Source organism: Macaca mulatta, chromosome 1, assembly GCF_049350105.2.
Source record: "Macaca mulatta isolate MMU2019108-1 chromosome 1, T2T-MMU8v2.0, whole genome shotgun sequence".
NCBI lineage: Eukaryota > Metazoa > Chordata > Mammalia > Primates > Cercopithecidae > Macaca > Macaca mulatta.
In genome coordinates this window covers 8,147,402-8,174,866 of record NC_133406.1, presented here as the reverse complement: position 1 = coordinate 8,174,866, position 27,465 = coordinate 8,147,402, and the positions used below count along the sequence as shown (strand labels likewise).

General features: G+C 37.4%; 1 protein-coding gene and 1 long non-coding RNA gene across 3 annotated transcripts in view; one reads left to right on the top strand and one right to left on the bottom strand.

Annotated features, from left to right (window-relative positions):
• RGS7 (regulator of G protein signaling 7) overlaps positions 1–27,465 on the bottom strand; it is a 576,861-nt gene that overhangs the window by 141,030 nt on the left and 408,366 nt on the right. For both annotated transcript variants that reach the window (XM_015127136.3, XM_015127147.3), the window contains exons 5-6: positions 9,636–9,742; positions 4,432–4,483 (exon numbers count right to left, since the gene is read on the bottom strand). In XM_015127136.3, coding sequence (XP_014982622.1) covers positions 4,432–4,483; positions 9,636–9,742 — 159 coding nt within the window. The remainder of the gene's footprint in view (positions 1–4,431; positions 4,484–9,635; positions 9,743–27,465) is intronic.
• LOC144338026 (uncharacterized) lies at positions 1,829–23,928 on the top strand. The gene is made up of 3 exons (XR_013411754.1): positions 1,829–1,958; positions 2,335–2,440; positions 22,620–23,928. It is a non-coding gene; the product is annotated as an uncharacterized LOC144338026 (long non-coding RNA).

The following is a 27,465-nucleotide window of genomic DNA, read 5'->3' as shown; positions in this document are numbered from 1 at the left end:
CCATTTTAATTTTTGTATTGGCATAAGGTAGGGGTCCAGCTTCATTCTTCTGAATGTGGCTAGCCAGTTATCCCAGAATCATTATTGAATAAGGAATCCTTTCTCCATTGCTTATTTTTGTTGACTTTGCCAAAGATCATATGGTTATAGATGTGCAGCTTTATTTTGGGGCTCTCGATTCTGTTTCATTGGCTTATGTGTCTGTTTTTGTAATGTGTACTACAATGGCTTTTTAATGTGTACTAAAATAGTCGTTTCTAGGACCTTTTGTGTGCAATGTGTGTGCCCAGAGGTACCAGTAAAACCCCTGCCTCGCCTTCTGTTTCAGTTTGCTACAACTGACGCTGTCTCTACTTCCTACCAAAGCTCTCTTGAGCTTTCCTGTGCCTTTGCCTCCAGCCCACACTGCAAGTCCTTAGTGCCGGATCTCTCTTGATGATGCAAATACATCTGGGGAAGCCCATTTCTGACTCCACTTTAACTGGCTGGAATTAGAATGCTTTTTGAACTTGTACACAAAATATCAGAAATCTTATCCAACTTGATTTTCAAAGAATGGAGTTTATAAAGATATAGACCTTTTAGTCCGTATTGGTTTGTCTTAGCTACTGAACAGAATCAAAACATTCCATTTTTCTATAAAACCAAGATAACTATGAAAAAGCGGTTTTTCATATCAACTGATCTATAGAGGCTTATGTTCAGCATAACCTACTTGGTAAGTTCAAACTGGGGATGGAAACAGGTCAGGATGCTAATAAAGTGAAATAAACTTTTTTTTTTTTTTTTTGAAATGGAGTCTCACTCTGTCGCCAGGCTGGAGTGCAGTGGTGCAACCTCGGCTCACTGCAACCTTTGTCTCCCAGGTTCAAGTGATTCTCCTGCCTCAGCCTCCGGAGTAGCTGGGACGACAGGCACCCGCCACCATGCCCAGCTAATTTCTAATTTTTGTATTGTTAGTAGAGACAGGGTTTCACCACGTTGGCCAGAATGGTATTTCTCTCTTAACCTTGTGATCTGCCTGCCTCGGCTTCCCAAAGTGCTGGGATTATAGGCGTGAGCCACCGCACCCAGCCAATAAACTCTTCGGTAATCTGCTTTATGCAATAGAGTCCCTGTGCCCTAAAGTTGTCTTAGAAAAGACAGCCTAAGTAGTTACTATACTTTGGACCTCACAGCCCAAGTACATCACACCATCAATATCCCCTTTAAAAGACAGGGGTGAGGTTTTATAAAAGTATGTTTTAAACAAATGCCAGTAGGAAATTCAAAGTTGGATAATTCATATTGCTGCTGTAACTTATTTTCACTTAAAAAGAAAAAATCATAGAAAATGGAGCATCATTGCCTGCAGGTACAGACATGTATGGTGTCTGAGATCATTGTTATTCTCTTCCTCTCATTTTTCTCCCATATCATCTTAATGGAATAATTACATTATTCTTTACTTGTACATAATTCAGGCAAGCTAAGCACAACCTCTAATATGTTTCTTCAGAGGGAAAAAACCCACACATAATGATTAAAGAATAAGTTACTGTAAGTAGCAAGTATTCCAGGTTTGGGGAGAAAGTGCAGGAGATGATCCCCTCGGAAATGGACACCGATGGGTGGTAACGTGTGTGGGAACAAGAGTGATTCCATCTTAGATGCTAGTCCGCCATGTTGACTCCTGACTAACCCTGAGTCTGGGAATGCCTCCAAGATGTCTAGTTGATGATTTACTCTCTATGTAGAAACACTTATTTACTCTGAATTTCCCCTTTCCTCCACAACCACCTTTGATCTTATTGCATACATCACCCGTAGCTGTGACACCCATAGCATTCTTTCAGCCACCCACTCATTCCTTCCAGAGCAAATACACTTTTCCCCCAGGATATAGCAACCCTGGATCTGGAAGGCTGTAGTGTGAAGGCCTACTTCTCTTGTGGCCGCTCAAGACCATGCGTCTGTCTGTAAGTTCCCCAGTAAAGCACCCTTTGCCAACAAACTGGATTTTTCTGCTCTGTTCTTTGGTTTCTCGGCTCCTTCTGCATTTGATGGACACTTTGCATGTATGGCCCTTTCATGGAACAATGCGAAACTTATAACATTCAGTATTTTGGGACGATCTACTTTAAGAGATATTCTGTAAATGATTTGCTGTGTAGGCCATGACATTTCCTCAGGCTCACCACTGAAACATCAACCTACTATAAAATGATAAAACATGAGCTTTAAATGTGAGCACTCTAACATATTTATATGAAAGACACAACAGATGGGCAGAAAGAAACACTGAGAATGGGAATTTTTTTTCTTTTTAAATTCTTTTTTTTTTTTTTTTTTCAGATGGAGTCTCACTCTGTCACCCAGGCTAGAGTGCAGTGGCACGATCTCAGCTGACTGCAACCTCCATTTCCCAGGTTCAAGTGATTCTCCTGTCTCAGCCCCCCAGGTAAGCTGGGATTACAGGTGCGCCCTACCACACCCTGGCTAATTTTTGTATTTTTAATAGAGATGGGGTTTTGTCATGTTGGCCAGGCTAGTCTCGAACTCTTGACCTCAGGTGATCCGCCCGCCTCAGCCTCCCAAAGTGCTGGGATTATAGGCGTGAACCACCGTGCCCGGCTGGGAATTTGCTTTTCAACAGGGAAAAGAGGCAATGTATCTGCCAGGTAATAATGATGACAAGCACAAAACACTGATTTCAAGGTACTGAGTATGTGAGAGGACCAATACTAGTTTCCTTAGGTGTATTAATTTGAATTATTTTAACAACTTTAGAAAGTCAATATTATGATTTCTGTTTGAAAAGTGAGCAAACTGAGGCTCAGAGGTGTTGCATGCCTTGCCTAAAGTCACACAGTTGGTATGTGGTTATGACAGCATTTATGGTCAGGTCTGTCTGCCTCCAATGCCTGGGTTTTTCCTCTATGAGCTCCCTCTTAGCTGTTCCAGTGTTCCTCCTCTAGAATTTTATATTCTTTAGTGAGACAATCTCCAGGCATTATCCTAGGTTGAATAAAATGCTCCATAAAGTTCTCCAGCTCAGATCTACAAATCAGTAGTTGTTTTGTAAAATAACTTCTTTCTCCAAGGACCTCAGTTTTGAGGAATGTGTGCCCTGGACGAAGAAACTGGCATTCTCGCTACTGGAAAGAAATAATTTTGTCTCCATATTAATTTTTCGGTATTCTGGTTTTTAGACTTTTTTTTTCATGAGTTATGTTAGTTTTGACTCTTTTGACTAGAGCCTGACCATTCTTGGATGATCTACTAAATTCAAGTTTCTGAAACGACACACATGAGAGATAGCTTTATTGATTTTCTACGAATTTTCCTGTATTTTTTCTTCTTACAAAAATGTGTCTCCAGGAGGAATACCAAAGAAAGACAAGCTGCCGCGAAGCTTCTCACTGCCTTTGTATATTATGCTAGCTCCTCTGCCTCAAACACTTGCCCTGCCTTCTCATCTGAAAAATCATTCTTCTTAAAATCCAGCTCAAATGCTACCAGTTCTTTTATGAAATCATTCTGGAAGACCCTAGGGAAAGTCAATTTCTCATTCTTTTAAACATTTGTATAATTTTGCATATACCACTCTCCTAGTCACTTGACACTCTACAGTAACTCCTGTATAATTCTACTTTCCCATCTAGCCTATGAGCTACCCAATGGTGTCAAAGAACTCGGTCACCTTTGCGAACCTAGCATCTTCTACTGCACCTGGCATAGGAAGAAAAATACTCAATAAATACTTGCAGAAATGACATCTAAAAACCATGCAATCTTGTCTTTGAAAACTGTACTGTTCAGGAAGATCTAAGAAGATGAATACTTACTAGGGGCTCTTTTTCTCCTTGAAGCTTGACTGAAATAATGGTTGTTGAACCAAGTTTGTTCTAAGTTCACTGAACTTCATTTATTAGCATTGAATTTCCTTTTTTAGCCTTTTTTTTTTTTTTTTTTTGCTTGTAATTGGCCTCTCCATGTTTAACACAACCCTCCACTTATAAAAATCATAGGATGCTTCATAGAACAGTGAGAAAGGTGGACCCTCGGGAAGTCAAGGGACTTACCAAAAATCACACAGCTAAGTGGGAGAGTTGAACTAGAACTTTGGTTCTATGCACCTCTTTTTTATTCTTTCTAGTAGGTCAGGTTGCTCTGACAAAACAATAACCCCTTTAATCTTCTTTATAGCTCTTTGACTTAATCAGAAGGCTTTCTTTAATAGTTGCAGAGGGCACCATACCACAGAAAAAGTTGTCACGAGGTTTGGTAACTTTCCAAACAAAGTCGCTTATAAATTAAACGTTAAAAATATTGGCCCCATCCTGAGAATTGTGGTTTCCTTTTCTTAATGAAAAAAGCAATAAAATGTAAGTACACATCCATCTGGACATACAGGCTGTCAATAATAAAATAATGAGAGATGGCACTGACCATAATCTGTGTTTTCCGGCTCCCAACAATTTGATGGCCAAAAATAGGGCGTCTGTGGAATGAAAAGAAGTAGAACCCAGGTTAGACAAATAAAAAATTAGTGGAGTTTCTGGCTGGTGAACTGCATTTATCTTCCACAATTCTCTATTTGTTTGCTATATGTTTTATAATACAGAACATGTTCCAAGAGAGACATTGTAAACTCTTTGTCTACATTTACTTTGCTGACCAATTGCTCAGCTTCTAAATATGGGTAGCAAGCAGGTATTTAACATGTCATCCCTTTGCTGTAATTTTGCACCAACTGACATAAAGGCAAAAAGGTCTGATTGTATCATTCAAACAAAAAGTATTCATCCACAGAGAGGACTGAAAGAGTATTATGTTCAGCAAGACTCAGGATGAAATACATTTAAATATAACATTCTTTTCTGTGAATCATGTATCTCAACACTGCTTTTGGTAGCTCAAAAAAGTTCAACCAACCGATAGACTCTTTCTCTGAGATCTGACAATGATTTGCCTGGCTCCATTAGTCATATAATGCGGTTCTCAGCATTGTCCAATGAGATTAAAGCAACTTTTTACTCTCACTTTTAAAGACATTTCCTAAATTCCTCTTGTAACTAATTGCTACCATTTAGTAGTGCAACAGGGTGACTCCAGTCAACAGTACATTATACATTTGAAATTATACATTTTCATTATACATTTGAAAATAACTAAGAGTGTAACTGGATTGTTTGTAGCACAAACAATAAATGCTTGAGGAAACGGAGATCCCATTCTCCATGATGTGATGACTTCACGTTGCATCCTTGTATTAAAACACCTCCTGTGTTTCATAAATATATACGCCTATTATGTACCCATAAAAATTAAAATTAAAAAATTTAAATTAAACAACCCACAAAAAAGAAATAAAAATAAAAACATTTCCTTACAAAGACACCTATTGCTCTAAAGTTTTAAACTACACAAATCAGAGATCTTTTTTTAAAGGAATAGTGTCTTAATTGAGTGATATAATCTATAATAGACAGAATCTGGATTCTGTAGAATTCTAGAAACTGACTAAACTACAAAGAAAATGTCTGACTAAGAAAAACTTTATTATTATCATTAACATTTATATTTTCTAAAAGGACGTTCCTAGCCCTGCTAGTTGAACATTCCTGGCTCCTGACCACAAGGAAACTTGAGGATCACCTGTCTCCTTATCAACCTCCAGTCCCTGGAATGATGAGGCCTGTAGGACTCACTGTAACAGTGATGGCAAATATCAGAACTGTGGGCTTAATTCTATCTGTTAGCTAACTATACTAACTGGCCATGTGCAATGAGAATATTTGGAGTCATCTCTGATTATCTGATCATTTTCCCCTCTAGAAGAGAGACTCTAAGGAGGGAAAATGGGTAGATAGGAAGAACTGTTTGAATCTCTACAGAAAAGCCTTTCCAAACTGGCTCAGAGGCCCCCTGACCACCATCACCCAGGGATTTTGACTTACCCTCTGTTCTTTCTTGGAAATTATAGTAGTAAAATAAAGAAGGCTACTAATAGTAGTTTTGTGAACATGAGAACAAAATCATCGTAGGAATTTTGAAGAAAGAAGAAAAGATTGAACCGCTAGACAAAAGAGGATAATAAGACTTTATACGGGTCACCCTCAGCACCCCAATCTCACTTCACTCCATGGGAGATGAAGCTTCGAGAATTTGATTTCTTAAAAATAAAATTGAATCAGGATTCTAGGGGAGCCATAGGGGTCAAAGTAGTTAAAACTTTGCTTTCATGTAGGGTGTTACTTTTTGAGATGCTTCTTATGGAATGCGCAGTTCCCCGGGTCGTTTCTATATTTTGGGAGTATGTATGTGTATGTGTCGGTGTGTGTGCAGGTGTATCTATTTCTCTAAACTTAAAATACCTATTCTAGTTAGACCAGTCAGACATATACCTTTTCCACAAAAGCACAAAAAATATTCTCAACTGCATTCTTATACTTTTCTTCATTCTTCAACATTTATTTTCATGAGAATTTAATGACAGTAAAATTAAAGCATAAAGCAATTTTTTCTTGTGATATTATGTGGAAATGCCACTAAACCAATGTTCTTCACTAATATTGGAAGATTTTTTCTAAGAAGTAATGCTTTGATTTGTAGTAAAATGTAAGAGAACAACAAACTCATAGTTTTTTGGAATTTAAATACATACTTTTATAGTTCTACCATACATTAGGACAATTTAATGCATGAGTTTCTTGATTTTTCAATATTGGCTTCCTTAGCTAGGATGAAACTCATCCAAAACTGTTCAACTGTTGTTCAGTAACTGTTGGAGCATATACTAATATATTGAAAGTCACAAAAGAGAGCTAAAGAATCACAGCGGATCTCAATTTCAATTAGCTAAGAGAGGATATTAGACAATTGTGATTTTACAGTAAATTTTAAAAATTACATGATGAAGACATGTACTACAAATTTGAGACAAATATACAAACTGTCATGCCAGTGAAGTCAATATTTCTGTTTGTCTCAAACTAATGCTTTGAAGACTCAATTTTTTTTGTTTGTTTGTTTTTTTATATTTTGAGGCAGAGTCTCTTATTCTGTTGCAAGGCTGCAAGTGCAGTGGTGTGATCTCGGCTTATTGCAACCTCTGCCTCCCGGGTTCAAGTGATTCTCCCGCCTCAGCCTCCCAAGTAGCTGGGATTACAAGCATGCACCACCACGCCCAGCTAATTTTTGTATTTTTAGTAGAGACGGGGTTTCACCATGTTGGCCAGGATGGTGTCCATCTCTTGACCTCACGATCCACCTGCCTCGGCCTCCCAAAGTGCTGGGATCACAGGTGTGAGTCACTGTGCCTGGCCTAGATTCTTAATGATGGTTAGACTCTCAGTCATTCACTAGAGAATTTGTAAACACGGTATCCCAAGTTTTCTATTTGAATTTGTGATTTTAAAATATCCTTCTAAGGAGTTGAATTTCACTTCAGTATAATAAAGAACTTTCACTGTTTGGAACCAACATAAAAGTAGAAGTGAACACCTTGAATAATAATATGTGTTCCATCATTAGAGCTCTCCCAGTACAGACTGATTAATGACTTGGTAGACATTATAGTAGAAATCCAGTTACCTCTGACTTTCCTGGTGTTTTTTAAAACCTTGGTTTTAGAATTCTAATATTATTAGATTTACAAATGTGTTGTATTTAGACACTATTTCAAATATGGATGCATCATTAAAATAAGTAACATCTAATATTTAGCGCTAATGTCATTTTAATGTGTATATGTATGGATAATGTTTATTTTATATCTATCTATCTATCTGAGTACACTGAACTTGACAACTCTGTCTATCCCTAGCAGTTATGTAATTCATATGTCATTTGTACCCATTCCCTTGCTTTGTTCTAAAGCCCCTTTAAAAATTCCCTCCTTTTCTCCTGTGTGTATGGTGATCCCTTCTTTTACATGGGTTTTTTTTTTTTTTTTTTTGACAGAGTCCCACTCTGTCACCCAGGCTGGAGTGTGGTGGCACAATCTCAGCTCACTGCAACCTCTGCCTCCCAGGTTCAAGCTATTCTCCTGCCTCAGCCTCCCGAGTAGCTGGGATTACAGGCACAGGTATATGCCACCACACCCAGCTAATCCAGCTGATTTTTTTTTTTTCAGTAGAGATGGGGTTTCACCATGTTGGCCAGGCTGGTCTCAAGCTCCTAACCTCAAGTGATGAGTCTGCCTTGGCATCCCAAAGTGCTGGGATTACAGGTATGAGCCACTGTGCCCGGCCTCATGTGAGATTTTAGACCCATGAGCATGACTAAGACACGTAAACCTCGTCTGCCTACTACCTTTTTTCTGGGAATAGAGATTTCTTTAAAAATCAGGAAGCATTAATCACATATAAACAATTTATTTGCCGATCACCAATAATTCCTAGTTGTTAAAAATTTAACTTTGGGACCACAAGTTACTTTAATAATATGCTATTTTAAGCTATCATTAGTGTAAGTTTAGCTGTATAAAGCATAAAGCTCCATTAATGTAAAGCTTTTGCAAGTTAAGTAATTTAACTAAGCGCTTGATAACTTAGGTCAGTATCACAGTTTCAGGAGATGGTTATATTTCCTTCTAGCTCTTAAGTGCAAAACTGTCCTACGATTATTTGCCTTGGGAGAACTGAGTCCTAAGGAAGGAGCAGTGAGACTGTTCTATGAGGACAATAATCTTTAAAATGATTTTTTAAAGCAAATGATTAAAGTGATTTTTAAAGCATATTTCCTCTTTGTTCTCGGTTTTCCCAAACAAATTTTAGGCACTCCAATTACTATTCAGTCATTTATGTAGACATAGAGCATTCAATAATATTTAGAACAAGTGAGAAGAAGGCTCCAAAGTCTGAAAGTTGGACCATGGGGAGAACCCTCCAGCAAATACCTGTTGGAAATGGGTTAGAGTTTGACATCTGGCATTTTATGTGCCTAAATTTTACAGTCTAGAATCTGCTAGTCAGTTATTAATGAGCCATAATGTCTACTGAAATGTAGATACACTTTAGGTAAATCAATGTGAACTCAAGTGTCAAATATACTTACGATGACTGAAATTAGAGTCCACAGTCATTGCCTGAAAGAATAATTGCATCTGTGTCATTTGCAAATGACCTAGAATGACTCTTATCAGTTTGCAAGTTATCTGAGGTGTCCTGTTGCAGTTGAGTGCACACACACAATATATCATCATGTCAGTCTTCACAGACTTGTAGAAGAGCCTGGATGCCAAGAGTTTATATAATTAGCTGAATCCTATCTGGAGCTTCAAGCAGTCCCATTAACATTTACTTGGGCTGAAGATGGTCTGGATCACAGGCAAGGGTCAGACACAGGAAGACTCTCTGGTCTTCCCAAATGCCATTAAGTCACTTTCTGAATTTCCCTTAAGCTTTTCATATAAAATAGAACTTCAATCATCACACCATTTAGCTTTCACACATCACCTTGACTAAGCATACTTTATGTTTCTCTGTGTTTATTGCTTTTCATGTCTTTAACGTTAATCAGTTTCTAACTAGCCTAAGTCAAAGTAAAATAAGTCATAGTTTTTAAAAGTTCTGTTCAAAAGAAACCTAATGAACAAGTGAAATGCAGGCTTCTAGTTTACTGTTAAAGAACGTTTCTATTAAACTTACTTGAAACCGGTAAAAGGTGCCATCATCCTTGAGTGTGAGGACATGATCTGAGATTGGAAAGAAGTAGCCATGGGCAGCCATTAATGTTCCCAAATGGAGCGCCTCCACTGTTTTATGAAAACAAACAAAGAACATAAAAAATCCTTTTAAATGTATTCATTTATAGGAATGTAACGTTTTTGTGTGGTTCCTTTTGTCAGATACAGTAAGTTCCTCTTCAAAGATTTAATTTCTGACTTCCTTGTTCTTTGTTCTCCAGATCAACTTCCTTGTCCCTTCTCCTGAGCTATCTACTCTGTAAACAACTTCTCCTACCAGTCCCAGTCTGTAACTCACATCTCTTCCTTATTTGGAAAGAGCCCTCTTTTACTCCTGGCTACCCATTCTGTAAACTGCCCCTCCCACTGAAACAGCTCTTCCCCCTGAAACTATGCTCAAACATGCCTTGTACCATAACGGACAGCCTCTCCCTTCCCACCTAATTAGCCATATTCAGTTTTAAACAGTAGCCAATTGGGTTAGTTTAGATTGTGCGGTACAACTCCAGCCAATGGGGACAGGACACAGGAGCAGGGACTAACAGTATTAGGGATAAAAACCCCTTCCCTCCTTTGTTCGGTGTGCTCTCGCAGTGGCCAGAAGTGCAAGCAGCACCCTTCTACAGAAGTAAATTTGCCTTGCTGAGAAATCCTTTGTTTGAGTGCTTGTTTTCCTTGTGACTCTGAGCTCTTGTTTCTAACACTTTAGAGCACATTCTTGTCATTCTGAAAACCTGACTTGGGGCTTTTACTTCTTTTTTCAGCTCTTTCATGCAAGATACTAACATGGTTCTAGTTCCTGGTAGCAAGTGCCATAACCAACCTCATCCCATGACAACCAGCCCATAAGAAGATAAAGTTAAGAGATGTTAAAATGGGGAGGCTCTTCTGAATCTGTAGAATCTGTCTCCCTGATTTTATAGACGTGTGTTGGCCCTGTGTTAATGTTCTCTCACAGGCAGTTGCATTTTGGCACTTATATATCACTTTAAACTTCTAAAAGTTTTCAATTGCATCACCTCATTCTCCATATCATAGATATCTAGTACCATCAGTAATGTTTCTAATGATACGGACCATTATTTTGTGATGCTAACAGGGAATATTAAGGCATCAAGGACCACCTCTACTGCACTATTGAATCTACAGACTGGTGGTTGTAAAGATTGTTCTAGCTTTTACTACTCTATATAGTATTCTAAATATGGAGTGGGATAGAGTGGGAAGAGATTTATCGGACAATGGAAACATATAGTCTGAAAGTAAGGCTGTAATACTCATACTGTCTATAGCCGCCAACAATTTCTTCCAACAAAAGGGTTAATAAAATTTGGTCAATATTTACTACTGCATTGGTGCAGAGATGACATAAAGTTTTCTAACTTAAAGGCTAGAAAATATGAAACTATGCAAAATAGTTTTCTACCCCAACATAAAAATATATGTACAGTTGTCCCTTGGTATCCTCAGGGGATTGGTTTGAGGACCTTCACAGATACCAAACATCAAGGATGCTCAAGTTCTCCAGTTTGCCCTCCCACATCTGTGGATTTTTGATCATGGGTGGTTGAATCCACAGATGTGGAAGTCATAAAAGAGAGGGTCTACTATATTTAGAAAATGTCAAAAAAGTTAGATTTATTTATCTGTTTATGTATCTTTACGTACAATTCATTTATAAATTTACTTCTGTTTCTTAGTCAAGAAGGTAGGATTCTTACAGCAGTTCCAGGGTGACATGGATCTATCTATATCTCCAGTCATCAACCATGGGGAGCTTTTACACCTCAGTAAGAACTGAGTAACTAAGCAGCTAGCTATGGTACAGCAAAGCATAAGAATCCCATCCTTCTACCCCTCACACCTACATAAATAAACAACTTGTTGTTAAATTTTTATCTATTGTAGGGTACTATGATGCCCCTTGAAATTGTTATCTAGCATTTTGCAAACATTTCAATTGATAACTTCTACCTCTGATCTCTCCCTGCATTGTTCTTGCTGATAATAAAGAACAACTGCCAATTATTCTTCATTCTTTGCCCTGGCTTTGGAAGACTGTTACTAAGTGATCCAGCCATCACCTCCAAACTCCCAATCAAGTCTCTCTGTATAGAATGTTGTTTTTCTGCAGAGGAGCATTTTTTCATCAATTGTGTGTGTGTGTGTGTGTGTGTATTTTCATCATTTCCACATCCTTTCAGTTCAAAGTCAAGGCCTTCTCAAAGCATGCATTGCTCATAGCAACATGCCTACCTATCCTTGTTAAAACTTTGGTGCCAGGGTGTCATTGTGGAAAGAACAAGAACTTTGGAGACACCCACTGTCTTCTGTTACTTTCATTCTCTGTGCCTCCCCCATCTATTAATAAAGGTCATAAACCCAACTGGCAGGATTGATGTGAGAATGACATAAGCCCACTCATAATGAAATTGGAATCGTGCTTCCAGCCTAGTAGATACTCTGTATATGGTAGCTACTGTGCTTCATTATTTACACACAAAATAATTTTTATTTTTTTAGAAACCACTTTCAGAGAATCTACTTCCATACATTTGCCCTCCACTAGGTTGAGTGAATATTTCCAACACACAGAAAAATAAATGTTTGAAGTGATAGATATGTTAATTATTCTGATTTGATCATTGCACATTTCATGTACTGAAATATTACTCTGTACCCTTATAAATATGTAACAAAAGTTTTAAACAGCTAGGCTGAGTGAGGGAACCTGACAGTCCTAAACAGCCATGTTCATCAACATCATCTTATTCTTTTTTTTTTTTTTTTGACTGTCTGTAAAATTAAAATGATAAGAGGATCTATAAGGATAGTTGGCCCATAACAAATGAGCAGGTGCTTATAGTTCTGGTTAAATTCTGAGTTCCTAAGTACCCCTGTGGATGAATGAAGAACATGCCATCCCAAAATACCCCAGATTGTTTCAAGTTGAAAACACTGGAGAAATTGTAGTTTCAGAAGCGGCTAGCTGGCCTATCTCTTCCTATATGCAGAAAGCCATAAAGATTCCTCTGGGAGGAGTATCTGCCCTTTGCCAGGGCAAGAAAACAGCTCTTATCACCAGACACTGGGAGTTGGGGGCTGCGATGAACCTGAATAAAGGGCTGGGTGCGATGGCTCATGCCTGTAATCCTAGCACTTTGGGAGGCCAAGGTGGATGGATCACTTGAGGCCAGGAGTTCAAGACCACCCTGGCCAACCTGGCGAACCCTGTCTCTACTAAAAAAAAATAAAAAATAAAAAAATTAGCTGGGCATGGTGGCAGACGTCTGTAGTCCCAGCTACTTGGGAGGCTGAGGCATGAGAATCACTTGAATTTGGGAGGTGGAGGTTGTAATTAGTGGAGATCACACCACTGCACTCCAGTCTGGGCAACAGAGCAACACTGTCTCAAAAAATAAAATTAAATTAAATTAAAAAAAATTAAAATTAAGAAACTTAATCAAGTAACCCTTACTTTCCATTAGTTTTATACCCCCCATAAATCCCCTAGTGATTCTGCTAGAAAATTTACTGCCTTCAGCCAGATTTTGTTTGTTCTGTCATTTTTTTCTTAAATTTATTATACTTTGTCTAAAAAGTATAGAAGTGTCTTGCTTTGGCCATTTCTTCAGACTTCACTCTCTTATGAAGATCCCCATGTGCGTGTAAAACTAATAAAATGTGTATGCTTTTCTCTATTAATCCTCTTGGTGTCCATTTGGTCTCCAGATCCACAGAAGAGCTTAGGGCAGTTGCAGGTGATCTCTGACTTCCTTACACCTGTCAGGTAATATGGGGTGAAGCAACATGTAACATCCTTTGCAGGTCTTCAAAGTCAGGTGGCCCATCTGTCTTCGTATAGCCATCTTTATTATTTTAGTCCCAGCAGTCTGTGATCTGGGAAGATAGTGTTAGCACACTTTCCCGGAAGAGAAATTAAGTTATGGCGCAAAAGGAAATCTGCAGAGTATAGATACAAGAAGGGAAAACTGAGATGCCCAGGAAGATAGACAGTAAGAGGAGCTTCTGAGTTCTAAGCACAGGAAAGAGTATGACTAAAACCAAGCCAAGAAACAACAAAAAGCATTTGGGTGTTAAAGTGTTGATGAGGATTAGAAAAATAGAGTGAAAGTAAATATAGAGATGCTACGAAAAAGAAAAACAGAAGTGAATGATCATAAGACTATTCTTGGCTCCTGCATCTCGTTAACTACTAATTTACAAGTTATATACTTCTAGAGTGTGACGTGTATGTTGACAGGTTCTTCTTCCTGTGATACTACCATAATCAGGCATTAAGAAATGCTTGCAAATGAGAATGAGTGAATTAGTAAAATTCCTCTTCCTTTTTTGAGGTACAGGATTTTGGTTTGATTTGATGATATGCATTCTCATTTTATGCCTCTTCCGAGTGATACTTAATGTTCCATAACTTTATGATTAAGGAAAATTTGTTTTGATACTTTTGCATTATGTCATGAATTTAGTAGAAATATACTGGTGGTAATTTCTATATGAGTCACACATATTTCATATGTCAAGGTGAAATCAAACCTTCTGACTTAATGGTTAAGAGGATTGACCTTCTAACAATGCTTACAAATGGTTCTAAGGTTTTTGGTCAAATAATCACCTAGAGGTACTGAAATAATAATAGATATTTTGTGTTCGTTACAGGATCTCCAGAAAATATAGCTCCAGAGCAGGATAAATGCCTAGATGAAAAACCAGAAAGTTGGGGTGAATTTTTTTGCTTCATTTAGGATGACAAGTTTAGCACTCAGCATATCCATGGCAAAAGTAGCAAGTGAATCAATGTTTGCTGAATCAACGAACAAGGACATTTATGAGTAAATGACACACCAAGAATATTAAAATCCTAACATGCACAGAAAAACACCAGACTAATTATTGTGTCTGATAAGCTGTTGAGGTGGGGCTACTGTAGCTATTTTGTTGTGAGAAAAGATAATAGTGATATTAACATGATAAATGCCAGTAAGAGGTCTCAGAGTGGACTTGGGGCAGTATTCTCAAGAGAGACTTGTTTATTGTCACAGACAAACATGGCGCCACACTTCCCTGTGGTCCCACTGCTCCTAAATCTTAGCACCATCTTAATCGAATGAGAATCCATAACAATCTTGGAACAAAGTGTTGAAAGAGTTTCATGAGTAATCTATCAAGATCACTCTCCCAGTAACGGCACACCAGATGGCTCAGCAGCATCACGCTTCACGGCAAAATAATCGCTAATTAATCTTCTCGTACATGTGTTATTCTCTTCACCCACACAGCTAAAGTTCAGCGATAAACCTACTGAAAAATTCCAGTTTGTTTTTCTGTTTGGATATTCAAGCCATGAGCAAACTGAGAAACAAAAATCAGTCTCCAAACACCTCTGATTAGGTGAACAGCCTAGAATAGCTGTGTTAAGCCTGATGCCACCATAGGATGATTTCACCCCAAACTCTAAAGGAATGGTATTATCAACATCCTCTGAGAGCAAAGAGAATTCTCCACAGCATAATTTGCTTTTGACCACAACGACTTCAAAAAGTTAACAGGATGAAAACCATAGTATAAAAGAGGCTTGGGGAACTCCAGTGGTGCAATCGGTTAGCGCACAGTACTTATAAAAGAGGCTTGAGTACTTGAGTGTAAAGTACTCTAAGTTTACAATGTAATTTTAAAACTCATTAATGTTTTCCTTACCCAGAGGCTCAACTTCTTGCAGCCTCCTCTTCTTCTAAATACAGCTCATAATTTTGAAATGATTAATAAAATGCCTCTGAGTCAAGAAAATGATAATTTAAAAACTTCATTGACTCCTATATTTTCTCACTATCATGTTATTTACTTGTATTTATGTGCATGTATTAAAATTTTTTTCATTTCCAACACAGTATAAGTATGATTAGTGTGTGGCGAGAAATATTTTAAAAGAAAATCTAAAGAGAAAAAACATGGCAACTGATTCTATTAAGGAAATAGAGATGCTAAAATGAAGACAAAGGTAAGTTACTTAATGATAAAATAACAGGCATTCATCAGGACAATTCTGAGCCATAAAAAGAAGATATGTTAGAATTGTCATTTTCTGTTTAAGAAGACATGGACGTGGTCATTCTAGAAATCCTTCAATATATTATGCTTTATTTTTTAGAACTGGCATTTGGAAAGGTAAGGTTAGTCGTGTAGAAGAATCTCATATGCAGAACATTTTATTCTCCAGCAAAACCAAATAAAAATGGACTATTACCATATTTAGAAATTTCTGAAGTTAAGTTTATTCTCTCAATAGTAGGAGTCAGTGAAAGAAGTATCTGGGCTTTCATCTTTTTAAAAAAACATCATTTGCATGTAAAAAAAATCAAGTGTCACTTTCTCAACAGCAACCATAATTTGGGATATAGAAGTGAATAATAAGGTGACATAGAATAGATAAGCTAAAATAGATTCTCCTTAGGAGAGAGAAAAACAGAATCATAATTTATATCAACATTGAGGAATGCAATAGGAAATTAATATAAGTAAATTCTATTTCCAAAAAAGGAGCAGAGTACAAAGGTTATGCCAGCCCCCTGCCTAGGTTCACATCCTGGGTCCCTCATTTGCTGACTGTGTGACTTGAGCAAGAGACTTGGATTCTCTGGGCCTTGGTGTCCTCATCCGTAAGAAGAAGTTGATAAAATACTAGTGCCAAAGATTAGTGGCAAGGATCCATTGCGATAATATGCGCAATGCACTTAAAACACAGTCTGCCACACGGACACGCTCCTGAGATGAGAGTTATTATCAGTTGATGCTTATGAAGCGTCACATTCAGGAGCACTTAATCTAGTTTAAGGGGCGATGGGAAACATGAGTAGCTAGTGTTGCTTTGGGCTTCCCAGTCATGTTAAACACTTCCAATTCAACTCTATTTTAACCGTCCCAAGTGACCAAACCAGAGTCTTTTGTGTGCTGAAGTTCAGTCTGCCCTGGAATATGCCTGTGTTTTTCCCTACAGCAAAGAACACTAACAAAATCCCAAAAAGAAGTATCACAGGAATAGCCGCAGATTTCCAAAGGCAGCATGCTCCACACACTAGGTTTGCAAAACCATACCGCGAAGATCAGACACCAATGAGAGACTGGCCTGCTTTAGAGGACTGATGTGAGGACACCCTGAACCTGACAGTAGAAGAAGAACAGGGACAGAGAGAGCACGGGGACAGCAATCAGAATGGAGATGAATTCTTAGGGAAGCATAATATTTGCCTAGGACTAAAAAAAGAAAATTGACATTAAAATAACAAAGCAATTGGCAGAGCAACAGATAATCCAAAACCAATGACCTTTTTTACACACACAGAGTAGACCAGTCTAGCTGCCTAATGGCACTTACGACATCTTAGGCATTCTTCATGTATGAAAAATCACGCTGAAATTTGAAAAAATGATCCATGTAATACTGGTGTGAATAACTGGTTTCACATCTACATTATACAGCCTATATGATATTAGCATGTGCATTCCCCAGATTTAGATAGGTAGTTCCATCAGCCAATCCTTTAACAAGATTCTGTTATATTATATATATAGTTATATATGAAATATAAGTATATATTATAATATATAATATAATTATATTATATAAAAATGTAATTATATTATATAAATATATATTATATATTGTATATATAATATATAATATACATAATATAAGCATATATACTATATATACTAATATGTATTGTATACTTATATCTATATATATGGGTTAGGTGCATAGAATAGTATTCAGATGAGATAAAAATTATGCTTACTTCATCTAAGTACAGTGTGAGGAAACCATCACAATCGCACAAGCCAGGGCAATAATAAATTACAGTGGAAAACAACATTCCATCTAAAATTCAGTATACATTGTGCAAAATTTCCATTAGTGAATGTGGCTGAACGAGCTGGAAGAAAGTAGGACACTGAATTAACTTTGTAATAGGCAGAGGAGTTTCTGCAGCATGAGTTTCTTCGAATCAGAGAGGGTACACGCTGCCCAACAAGCACATGTGGGAATTGTGGAAAAAAAAAATGGCTCAACTGCAAGTCATGGGACTTAAATTCTAATCCTAGTGTCTGTAATTGCATGTCAGGAGTAAGTCACTTCCTTTCTTTTCTTGTTTTTTTTTTTTTTTTTTTTTTTGAGACAGAGTCTCACTTTGTCACCAGTCTGGAGGGCAGTGGTGTGATCTCAGCTCACTGTAACCTCTGCCTTCCAGGTTCAAGCAATTCTCCTGCCGCAGCCTCTCGAGTAGCTGGGACTACAGGCATGCGCCACCATGCCCAGCTAATGTTTGTATTTTAGTAGAGACGGCGTTTCACCATGTTGGCCAGGATGGTCTCGATCTCTTGACCTCATGATCCACCTGCCTCGGCCTCCAAAAGTGTTGGGATTACAGGTGTGTGCCACTGCGTCCAGCCAAGTCACTTCCTTTCTTAGAGTTGGCATCTGTAAATGCAGGGGAGATCACTAAAGACTTTTTAACTCTAAGTCCATGACAAGATGTGCAGTCAAAACACTAGCTAGAAGTTGTGGCAGAGCAGCCGCCATTCTTATTTTGCCTCCTTGTGTCAAAGGGAAATGGATTTTTCTTTATTTCTCAGACATTCTTGCCATTGCCCATGTCCCAATACTCTAACATGAAAGAGAAAAATAGCCCAATATGACACATTAAGAGCAGATTTTAATTTCAGTTGCTTATAACTCAATCCTGATGATTCTCAAGGGTTGCTATAGCATAGAGTTTTGTGTGCACAGAGCAAAATGAATGCTCATTCCAAACAGGAACTGGTTTTATGCATGCGTTCTATTTATACATTTTCAAAAACTAGTTGTAAAAATGTACACATGCCTTGGGATTAGCCAATAATACATCCCATGTGCCAAAATATCTTGAATGCATTTTGTCTGAAAATCAAATGTCATTCCTAAGGAATAAGCAACATATTATTCTCATAATACCTGTTAATGGTATCTCTTTTAAAAATCACTATTCCTTAATATTTGAACCATAATAAATAAGTCTAAATTTCAAAGCCATAGTCTTGGTCACTGAAACAGTCACAGTTTTTATGAAATTTCAAAACAAAACCAATGGAATGCACTTTTATCTGTATTTTGCAGAAACAAATGCTTGAACTGAGTGAAGCGTGTAGGACGTCAGGACTGATGTTTGCAACTTTTGAATAATCTTTACAGCATTGCATCATTAAAAAAATTGTAGTTTACATAGGCATATGTATTTATCAATTTTTATTTTTTAAGTCTCTGTGCGTATATGTTGGTGTATGTGTTTTAGTAACTAAAATAGTCTAAAAATAAGTAACTTCTAGGAATACCTAAAATCTAATACACAAGCATTCCGTGGACTGAGTGGATAGAGACTATCTTTCTCAAAATTAGTTTGGAAACTAGATATGGGTAAATTTGTTAAATAAGTTATATTAAAACATTTTTTCTGTTTGCTGTTTTAAAACCAGCACAATCTTTCATCAACAATTTGATTTTTAAATACCACAATTAAAATTATAACTACTGCCTAACAATAATGAGGCAGGTTCAGAACCCATAATGAGTAAATTCAGATGAGCTATTAAAAGTATTAACAACTCCCTCCAAAAATCCCCCCCTCTTTTTTTCACCATTCTGCTTGCCAATTTCACTATTTTGTGTAATGAGCCAGAATTTAAACGTCAGATGTTTTTAAAGAATTAAAATCAGTCTGGGCGTGGTGACTTATACCTGTAATCCCAGCATTTTTAAAGAATTAAAATCAGTCTGGGCGTGGTGACTTATACCTGTAATCCCAGCATTTTGGAAGGCCAAGTTAAGAGGATTGCTTGAGACTAGGAGTTCAAGACCAGTCTGGACAACATAGTGAGACTCCATCTCTACAAAAAGTTTCTTTAAAAATCAGTAGGGCATGGTGGTGCACGCCTGTGGTCCCAGGTACTTGGGAGGCTGAGGTGGGAGAATTGCTTGAGCCCAGGAATTTGAGGTTGCCATTAGCCATGATCATGCCACTGCACTGGGTGACAGAGCAAGACCCCCTCTTTAAAAAACAAAAATTATAAACAGAATTAAAATCAATTAGCCTCTAAGAAAATATGGTTTCATAAGGTTGTGTTAATAAAGTATGTAGTGAGACAGCTTTATTTCCAGAATTCAAATAAATTCTAGGGGAGGTGGGGGACTGGGGCAGGCTGGTCAATGGGTACAAAATTATACTTAGGCAGGAAGAATAACTTTTGGTGTTCTATTACACGGTAGGGTGACTATAGCAAATAATGTAGTGTATATTTCAGGATAGCTAGAAGAGGAGATTTTGAATGTTGTTACCACAAAGACACGATAAATGTTTAACGTGATGGATATGGTAATTGCCCTGATTTGTTCATTATATTATTATGTATATATATATATACATGCATTGAAACATCACATCATACCTTATAAATATATAGATTATGTGCCAATTATAAATAAGAAAAGAAATTCTAGATGTAGTAGGTGATATTAATGAGAAGAAATGGCTGGAGCCTCAGTGGAGCAGTAATCTTAGCGGACAACACATACACGCCCCCTGGTGGAGAGAGTGCTGCATTATATGGGGCAATGGTTATGAGCCTGGCCTTTGAGCCGACTGCCCTGGCCCCGCTGCATCTTAGCAGTTCTTTAGTCTTCAATATTCAAGTTTTTACCATTTTCATTATGTAATAAACTTTCCTGTAGATATGATCATCATTCTTAGAACACGAATCTTCAGATTGGCTGCTCTCCTAAATTTCTGTGTTGTATTCTGAACAGCCTTTGTAACATCTCCACGTGAATATTGAATAAACATTTCAAATTCATCATGTCAAAATGGAATTGTTGGCTTTCCTCTGAACCCCACTCTTCTCACAGTCCTCCTCATCTGAGTTAATATCAGTGACTTTCATTCCACTGCTCGGACCAAAAAGCTTGGATCGTCTTTGATGTATTTCTCCCATTCACCGACTCCAGTTCAGAAGCACATTCTGATGATCCTGCTTTGCTATATGTTCTTAGAATCTGCCCACCTATCAGCCACCCACCTCCACCACCTCCACCACCCCAGTCCAACCTTGTATCATCCTGTGGCTGAGTCACTGCAACAACATTCAAACTAATTTCATCCACACTTTGCCCTTTGCTATGTATGATGATTGTCTTAAAACATACATTAGATCATGTCCCTCCTCTGAAAGGCCTCAACAATTTTCCCTGTTTCTCATGATAGAAATAAAATTCCTTGTCATAAGCTTACACGATCTTATATGATCTGGCCACCCCAGTTACTTCTCTGTCTTCCTTTCCTGTTTCCTTGCCCATCTTTACACATCCTCCTCTAGTTCACAGACCTCCTTGTTGCTCCTCAAACATACTAAGCATGTGCAGGTGCTGGGTTTTGCCAGTCTCTCTGCCTGGAATGCTCAGAACCCTTCCTCCAGAGAGCAGAACACCCCGCTTCCTTCCTTCAGTTGGATTCTAGCCAAAGCCACCACATCAGAGACACCAGCCCCGACTACACTGGTGTAGACGTGCAGTAAAAGACCATATATCTTTTATTTGGCTTTCATAAAGATCATTTTTATTTAGTACTCATCACCACTTACCATATATAACATATTTACGTATTTTTTTATGGATTATTATCTTGCCTAGTGAATATTTTAAGCTCTAGGTAAGTATGGACATTTTTGTTTGTTTGCTTGGTTGGTTTCAGTAGTTTATTTGCTTGGTCTGCTCTCTGACCATGAATTAATTTCTGTGATATTGCAACCAACTAAAAAATACGACAGCGGAAATGGATAAAAGGATCTTATGTTATTTCATGGCACAAATTCTTAGAAATGAAATAGGGGAGCCAAAAGATGCACCTATTTTTTAAGTGTTGCTATTTTATTTGTTTGTTTATTTATTTATTTATTTATTGAGATGAAGTCTGTGGTGCCCAGGCTGGAGTGCATTGGCACAATCTTGGCTCACTGCAACCTTCCCCTCCCTGGTTCAAGCGATTCTCTGACCTCAGCCTCCTGAGTAGCTAGGATTACAGGCACGTGCCACCACGCCTGGCTACGTTTTCTATTTTTAGTAGAGACTGGGTTCCACCATGTTGGCCAGGCTGGTCTCAAACTCCTGACCTCAGGTGATTCGCCTGCCTCAGCCTCCCAAAGTGCTGGGATTACAGGCACAAGCCACCGTGCCCAGCCTATGTATGTCTATGTTATTTAAATGTAATATTGTTCCATCTCCAGATGGCATTATTAGCAATAATACATATATATGTACAATATACAAATATATTATATATATAATTTAAATTCTCACCAAAAGGGTATAAATGTGTTAGTATCCCTGTAAAGCAGCTAACCACCTGGAATTATTATTTATTTCCTCATTCTTCATTTGCTGGGAAGAAATGGTATTTTGCTTTAATTTGACTTAACTGCAGTTATATTATATTGAATTTTAGCTAAAGTGCACAGTCTTTTAATACACACCATGAGTGAAAGAAAAGACATTTAAAGTTGACAGGGAAGGTTTCACAAAAGGGTAGGTTAGACTAGGAATGGAAGGATTTTAGAATGTTGGTCAAGAGGGAGGTCCTTCAATTTCTCCCCAATTCTCCTAAAAATGCTCTTTTCTTATTTTCTCACCTTTCAATTTTGATTTGTTTCCTAGGCTTATCTTATGTAATTAATTAATAAAAATGCATTCCCTTTTTATTTTTCAAATTCTTTGCACCATTATTGACTCATATCAGGTTTTATTAATTTATCCTATCAGACATTTCTTCAGCCATTCATCCGTCATCCATCCACCCATCTGCTATCCATCTAACAGATAATTATTCACTGTCTGCTTGGTTTTTAGGTGCTTAATTACAAGCCACAGATACAAAAGTGAAGATGACACTCTCCCTCCCTCTACCCTCAAGAGACTCACAATGCCGTGGAGTATCTTGTCTTTAAAAAGCCAACGACGGGCCGGGTGCAGTGGGTCATGCCTGTAATCACAGCATTTTGGGAGGCCAAGGTGGCCGGATCACCTGAGGTCAGGAGTTTGAGACCAGCCTGGCCAACATGGTGAAACCTCATCTGTAGTAAAAATACAAAAATTAGCTGGGCATGGTGGTGCATGCCTGTAGTACCAGCTGCTTGGGAGGCTGGGGCAGGAGAATGGCTTGAACCCGGGAGACGGAGGTTGCAGTGAGCCAAGACTGGGCGACAGAACAAGACTCTGCCTCAAAAAAAAAAAAAAAAAAAAAAAAGCCGACTACGACTTCTGGTTTTAACTGAGACATTTAAAGAGCTTAGAAGCTGTCACTCTCATCCTTTTGACAAAAGAAAACTGAACAAGCTGAAAACCAACTCTTTTTCCTGGACCATTCAGAGAAGTGAAGTTGTAGGACAAACCTCCATTCCAAAATCTGCACAGACAGGCTCATCCAGAGACATCACCAAGATCTACTTACTGGGAGCAGAAGCTTTTGGATCCACAAACTGATAGAAAAATGAAAATAGCTCTTCTGACAAAGAACTTGAGACTCAGTGTGAACTAACTTGACAGTGAGGAACTCGAGGGGCTCCTAGCGTTGGTGGGGAACGGGGAACATGCCTTCATGAGCTACACTTCCAGAAATCCCACCAGATGCTCATGGGGAAGATCCAAGAAAGATCCCTCATGGCTCTGGCAGAGGAGGGAAAAGTAATCATTGCCAAAAATGCCCAGAGCCCTCTCTATAACCAGGCCTCTACCCCAAAGGAAAGACATCGTCAGACATTATTCTCACCAGGGAAAGGGCATTTCTCCAACTACAGTCCCCTCTAGACTTTGTGTCTCACCTAAGGGAGGAGAAAAAGCAAACAACATTAACAGGGGCAGAGCTTCTACCAAATAGTTTGGAAAAGCTACAGCTGGGAAAGGAAGATGGTGGTGGGAGACAGGGGATCTACACCACTAGGGAACACTTGCAAAGGTCACAGCTCCAAGAGACAGACTCTGAAATGCTGAGATTTCATTGAAATATTATATCATTCTCTCATTCCCTAACAACTATCCACCATACCTACAGGCTATGGTATAGTAACATTACAGCTGAAAGAGCTGTTAAGACACAAACATTCTCTGAGGTGAAATACTTACAGGAGCTCAAAGTCACAGAGGAATAAAAATAAAAGCACTAGAGGAATTTGAAGCTTCTATCATTTATAACCACAGCAAACATTAAGCACGGTCCAAGTACTAAACCATAAATTAGCACACTAAAGGCCTGAGTTCCCATTACCTAATACAACATGTTCAGCTTTCTTTCCTTTCTCTCTCTCTTTTTCTTTCTTTCTTTCTTTTTTTTTTTTTGAGATGGGGGTTTCACTCTGTTGCCCAGGTTGGAGTGCAGTAGTGTGATCATGGCTCACTGCAGCCTCGACCTCCCAGGCCCAAGCAATCCTCCCAACTCAGCCTTCTGAGTAGCTGAGACCACAGGCACGTGCAACCACACTTGGCTAACTTTTTTATTTGTACAGATGGGGTCTCACCACATTGCCCAGTCTGGTCTTGAACTCCTGGGGTTGAGCTATCTGCCTGCCTTGGCCCACCAAAGTGCTGGGATTAGAGGCATGAGCCACTCTACCCAGCCATGTTCAGCTTTCAATGTAAAATTATAAGGCAGGCAAAAAAGTAAGAAAAACACAGTGTGAAGAGGCAAAACAATCATGAGAACCAAATTCGAATATGACACAGAAATTGGAATTATCAGACAGGAAGTTTAAAGTAATTGTAATTAATATGTTAAGGACTCTAATAGAAGAAGTACAAAACCTGGAAGAGTAGATGAATTATGTAAGCAGAAAGGTTCTAAGGAAGATATTCTAAGCAAGAATCAAAATGAAATGTTAGAAATGGTACTAAAAAAGAGATAAAGAATACCTTGCTGGGCTCATTAGCAGGCTGCACAACTCTAAGGAAAGAATCAGTGAGCTTGAAGATTAGCAAATAGAAACCTAAAGAACTGAAATTCGAAGAAAAAAATAACAAGGAAAACAAAAAGAACAACAACAACAAAAGCACCTAAAAACTGTGGGACAGTATTTAAAAGTATAGCGTAACATAACTGGAATACCAGGAGGAGAACACAGACAGCGCAGCGAAGAAATATTGAAATGATAATGGCTGAGAACTTTCCAAAATTAATAACAAATGCCACACCACACTCAAAGAGAAAGAAAAGTAAATAACAAAAAAACCTAAATCTACACATATCTTATTCTAACTGCAGAAAATCAATGAAAATATTCTTCAAAAAAGCCAGAAAAATATCCTTACCTATAGAGAAACAAAAATATGAATGACAGTGCACTTCTCATCAGAAACTATGCAGGCAAAAAAGAGAATGCAGTGAAATACGTAAAGTGTTGAAGGAAGAAAACCCACTAACCTAGAATTATACATCAAGTGAAATTACCCTTCAAAAGTAGAGGAGAAATAAATAGTTTCTCAGACAAACAACAACTGAAAGAATACATCACCAGTGGGCTTGCCTTGCAAGAAATGTAACAAAGAAGTTCTTCACAGAGAAAAAAAGATAACATAAACCACAAACTTGTATATACATAAAGAAAGAAAGAACATCAGAGAAGAAATAAACATAAAACAAAATCTCTTATTTTTCTTATTGTTAGTTCATCTAAAATATAACTATTTGTTTAATAGCAGTAACAGAGTATGAGGTGATTATAAAATATGGATAAGTGAAATGAACAACAGCAGTGTTGTAAAGGAAGAAAGGGATGAATTGGGAATATTCTGTTACAAGGTACCTATATGGCATATGAAACAGTATAGTGTAATTTGAACATGGAGTTAGATTAATTAAAATGTATATTGTAAACTCTAGAACAGCTGCTAAAAACTTGAAAAAATAAGTACAATTGATATGCTAAGAGAAGAGACAAAATGAAATTATTTAAACTGCTCAATTAAAACCAGAGTTGGCTGAAAAAGAAGGGGGGGAAAAGACACAAATGAACAAATGCAATGGACAAAATGTATGTTTTGTCCAAATGCATTGCAATACAATGAATAAAATACATACAAATATGTAATAAGAATCCACATATATCAATAATCGCCTTAAATATAATGGTCTAAATACACCAATTGAAAAGCAGAGATTATCCAAGTGGATTAAAAGGAAAAAGACCTGACTATACATGTGTATAATAAACTAACTTTAAAGACTCATATATGTTAAAAGACGGAGGAAAAGAGGGAAAAAGAGATATCATGTCCACACTAATCAAAATCTTTTGAAATAGTATCTAATACAGAAGCAATATTAAGTTTAGGCAAGGCAGACTTCATAACAAGCAAGGTTAACAGGGATAATGGAAAGCATTATCTAAAAAGATCAATTCTTCAACAATAAACTGATTACAAAGATCAGTTTTCTATTACAATCCTAAATGTGTAAGCACTTAACAACAGAGTGATAAAATACATAAGGCAAAACTAGATAGAACTGAAAGGAAAAATAAACTCATTATTAAAGTTACAAACTTCAACACCACTCTTATTAATTGACAGACCAAATAAGCAGCAGAAAATCCAGCAGTCAGAATATAGTTGACCTGAAAAGTACTATCAATTACTTGATATAAATTGACAATTATATAATGTTCTAGCCAACAACAGCAGAGTAACATTATTCTAAAGCATACATGAAATATTAATAAAAATCAAACACATCTTGTGTCATAAAATAGATCTTAACCAATCTAAAAGAACAGAAATCAGACAAAGTATATTCTCAGATGCAAAGGAGTTAAACTAGAAATCAATAAAAGAAAGGTAGTTGGAAAGTCTCCAACTATTTGGAAATTAAACAACATAATCTTTAATAACCCGTAGGTCAAAGAAAATGTCTAAAGAGAAACTGAAAATTATTTTTAACTAAATTAATATGTAAATGCTGTTGATCAAAACAGGTGGACTGCAGCAAAGACAGTGGTTAAAGGAAATTCACATCATTATTAAACATTAATGCATTTATTAGAAGAAAGATATAAAATTAATAACCTAAGATTATATGCTAGCAATATTAGAACTTAGAGAAAGAAGAGCAATTTAAACCTAGAGTAATCAGAAAAAAAGAAATAATAAAATTACATCAGAAATCAATAAAATTGAGAATAGGAAAACGACAGAGAAAAATCAACAAAATTAAAAGCTGGTTCTTGTCAAAGGTCAACAAAATGGACAAATCTTTGCCCAGGCGAACCATGGGAAAAAGAAAGAAAACTCAAATTACCAATATCAGAAATTAGAGAGTGGTCATCATTAAGGATCCATATAATTAAAAAATAATAAAGGAACACCAAGAGCAATACTATGCCCATAAATTTGATAACTTAGATAAAAAATGAACAAATTACTTCAAAGACACAAACCATCAAAACTTACATAAGATGAAATGGGTAGCCTGAATAGTTCTATTTCTAGTAAATTATTGATTGAACCAATAATTAATAACTTCCCCCTCAAAAAAGCAATAGGCCCAGATAATTTTACTGGTGAATTCTATCAAACATTTAGGGAAGAGACGATTCCATTTCTCCACAATGTCTTCCAGAAAATTGAAGCAGAGGTATCCCTTCCTAGCTTACTCTAGAGCCAGCATTAACTTAATACTAAAGCCAGATAAATACACTACAAGAAAGAA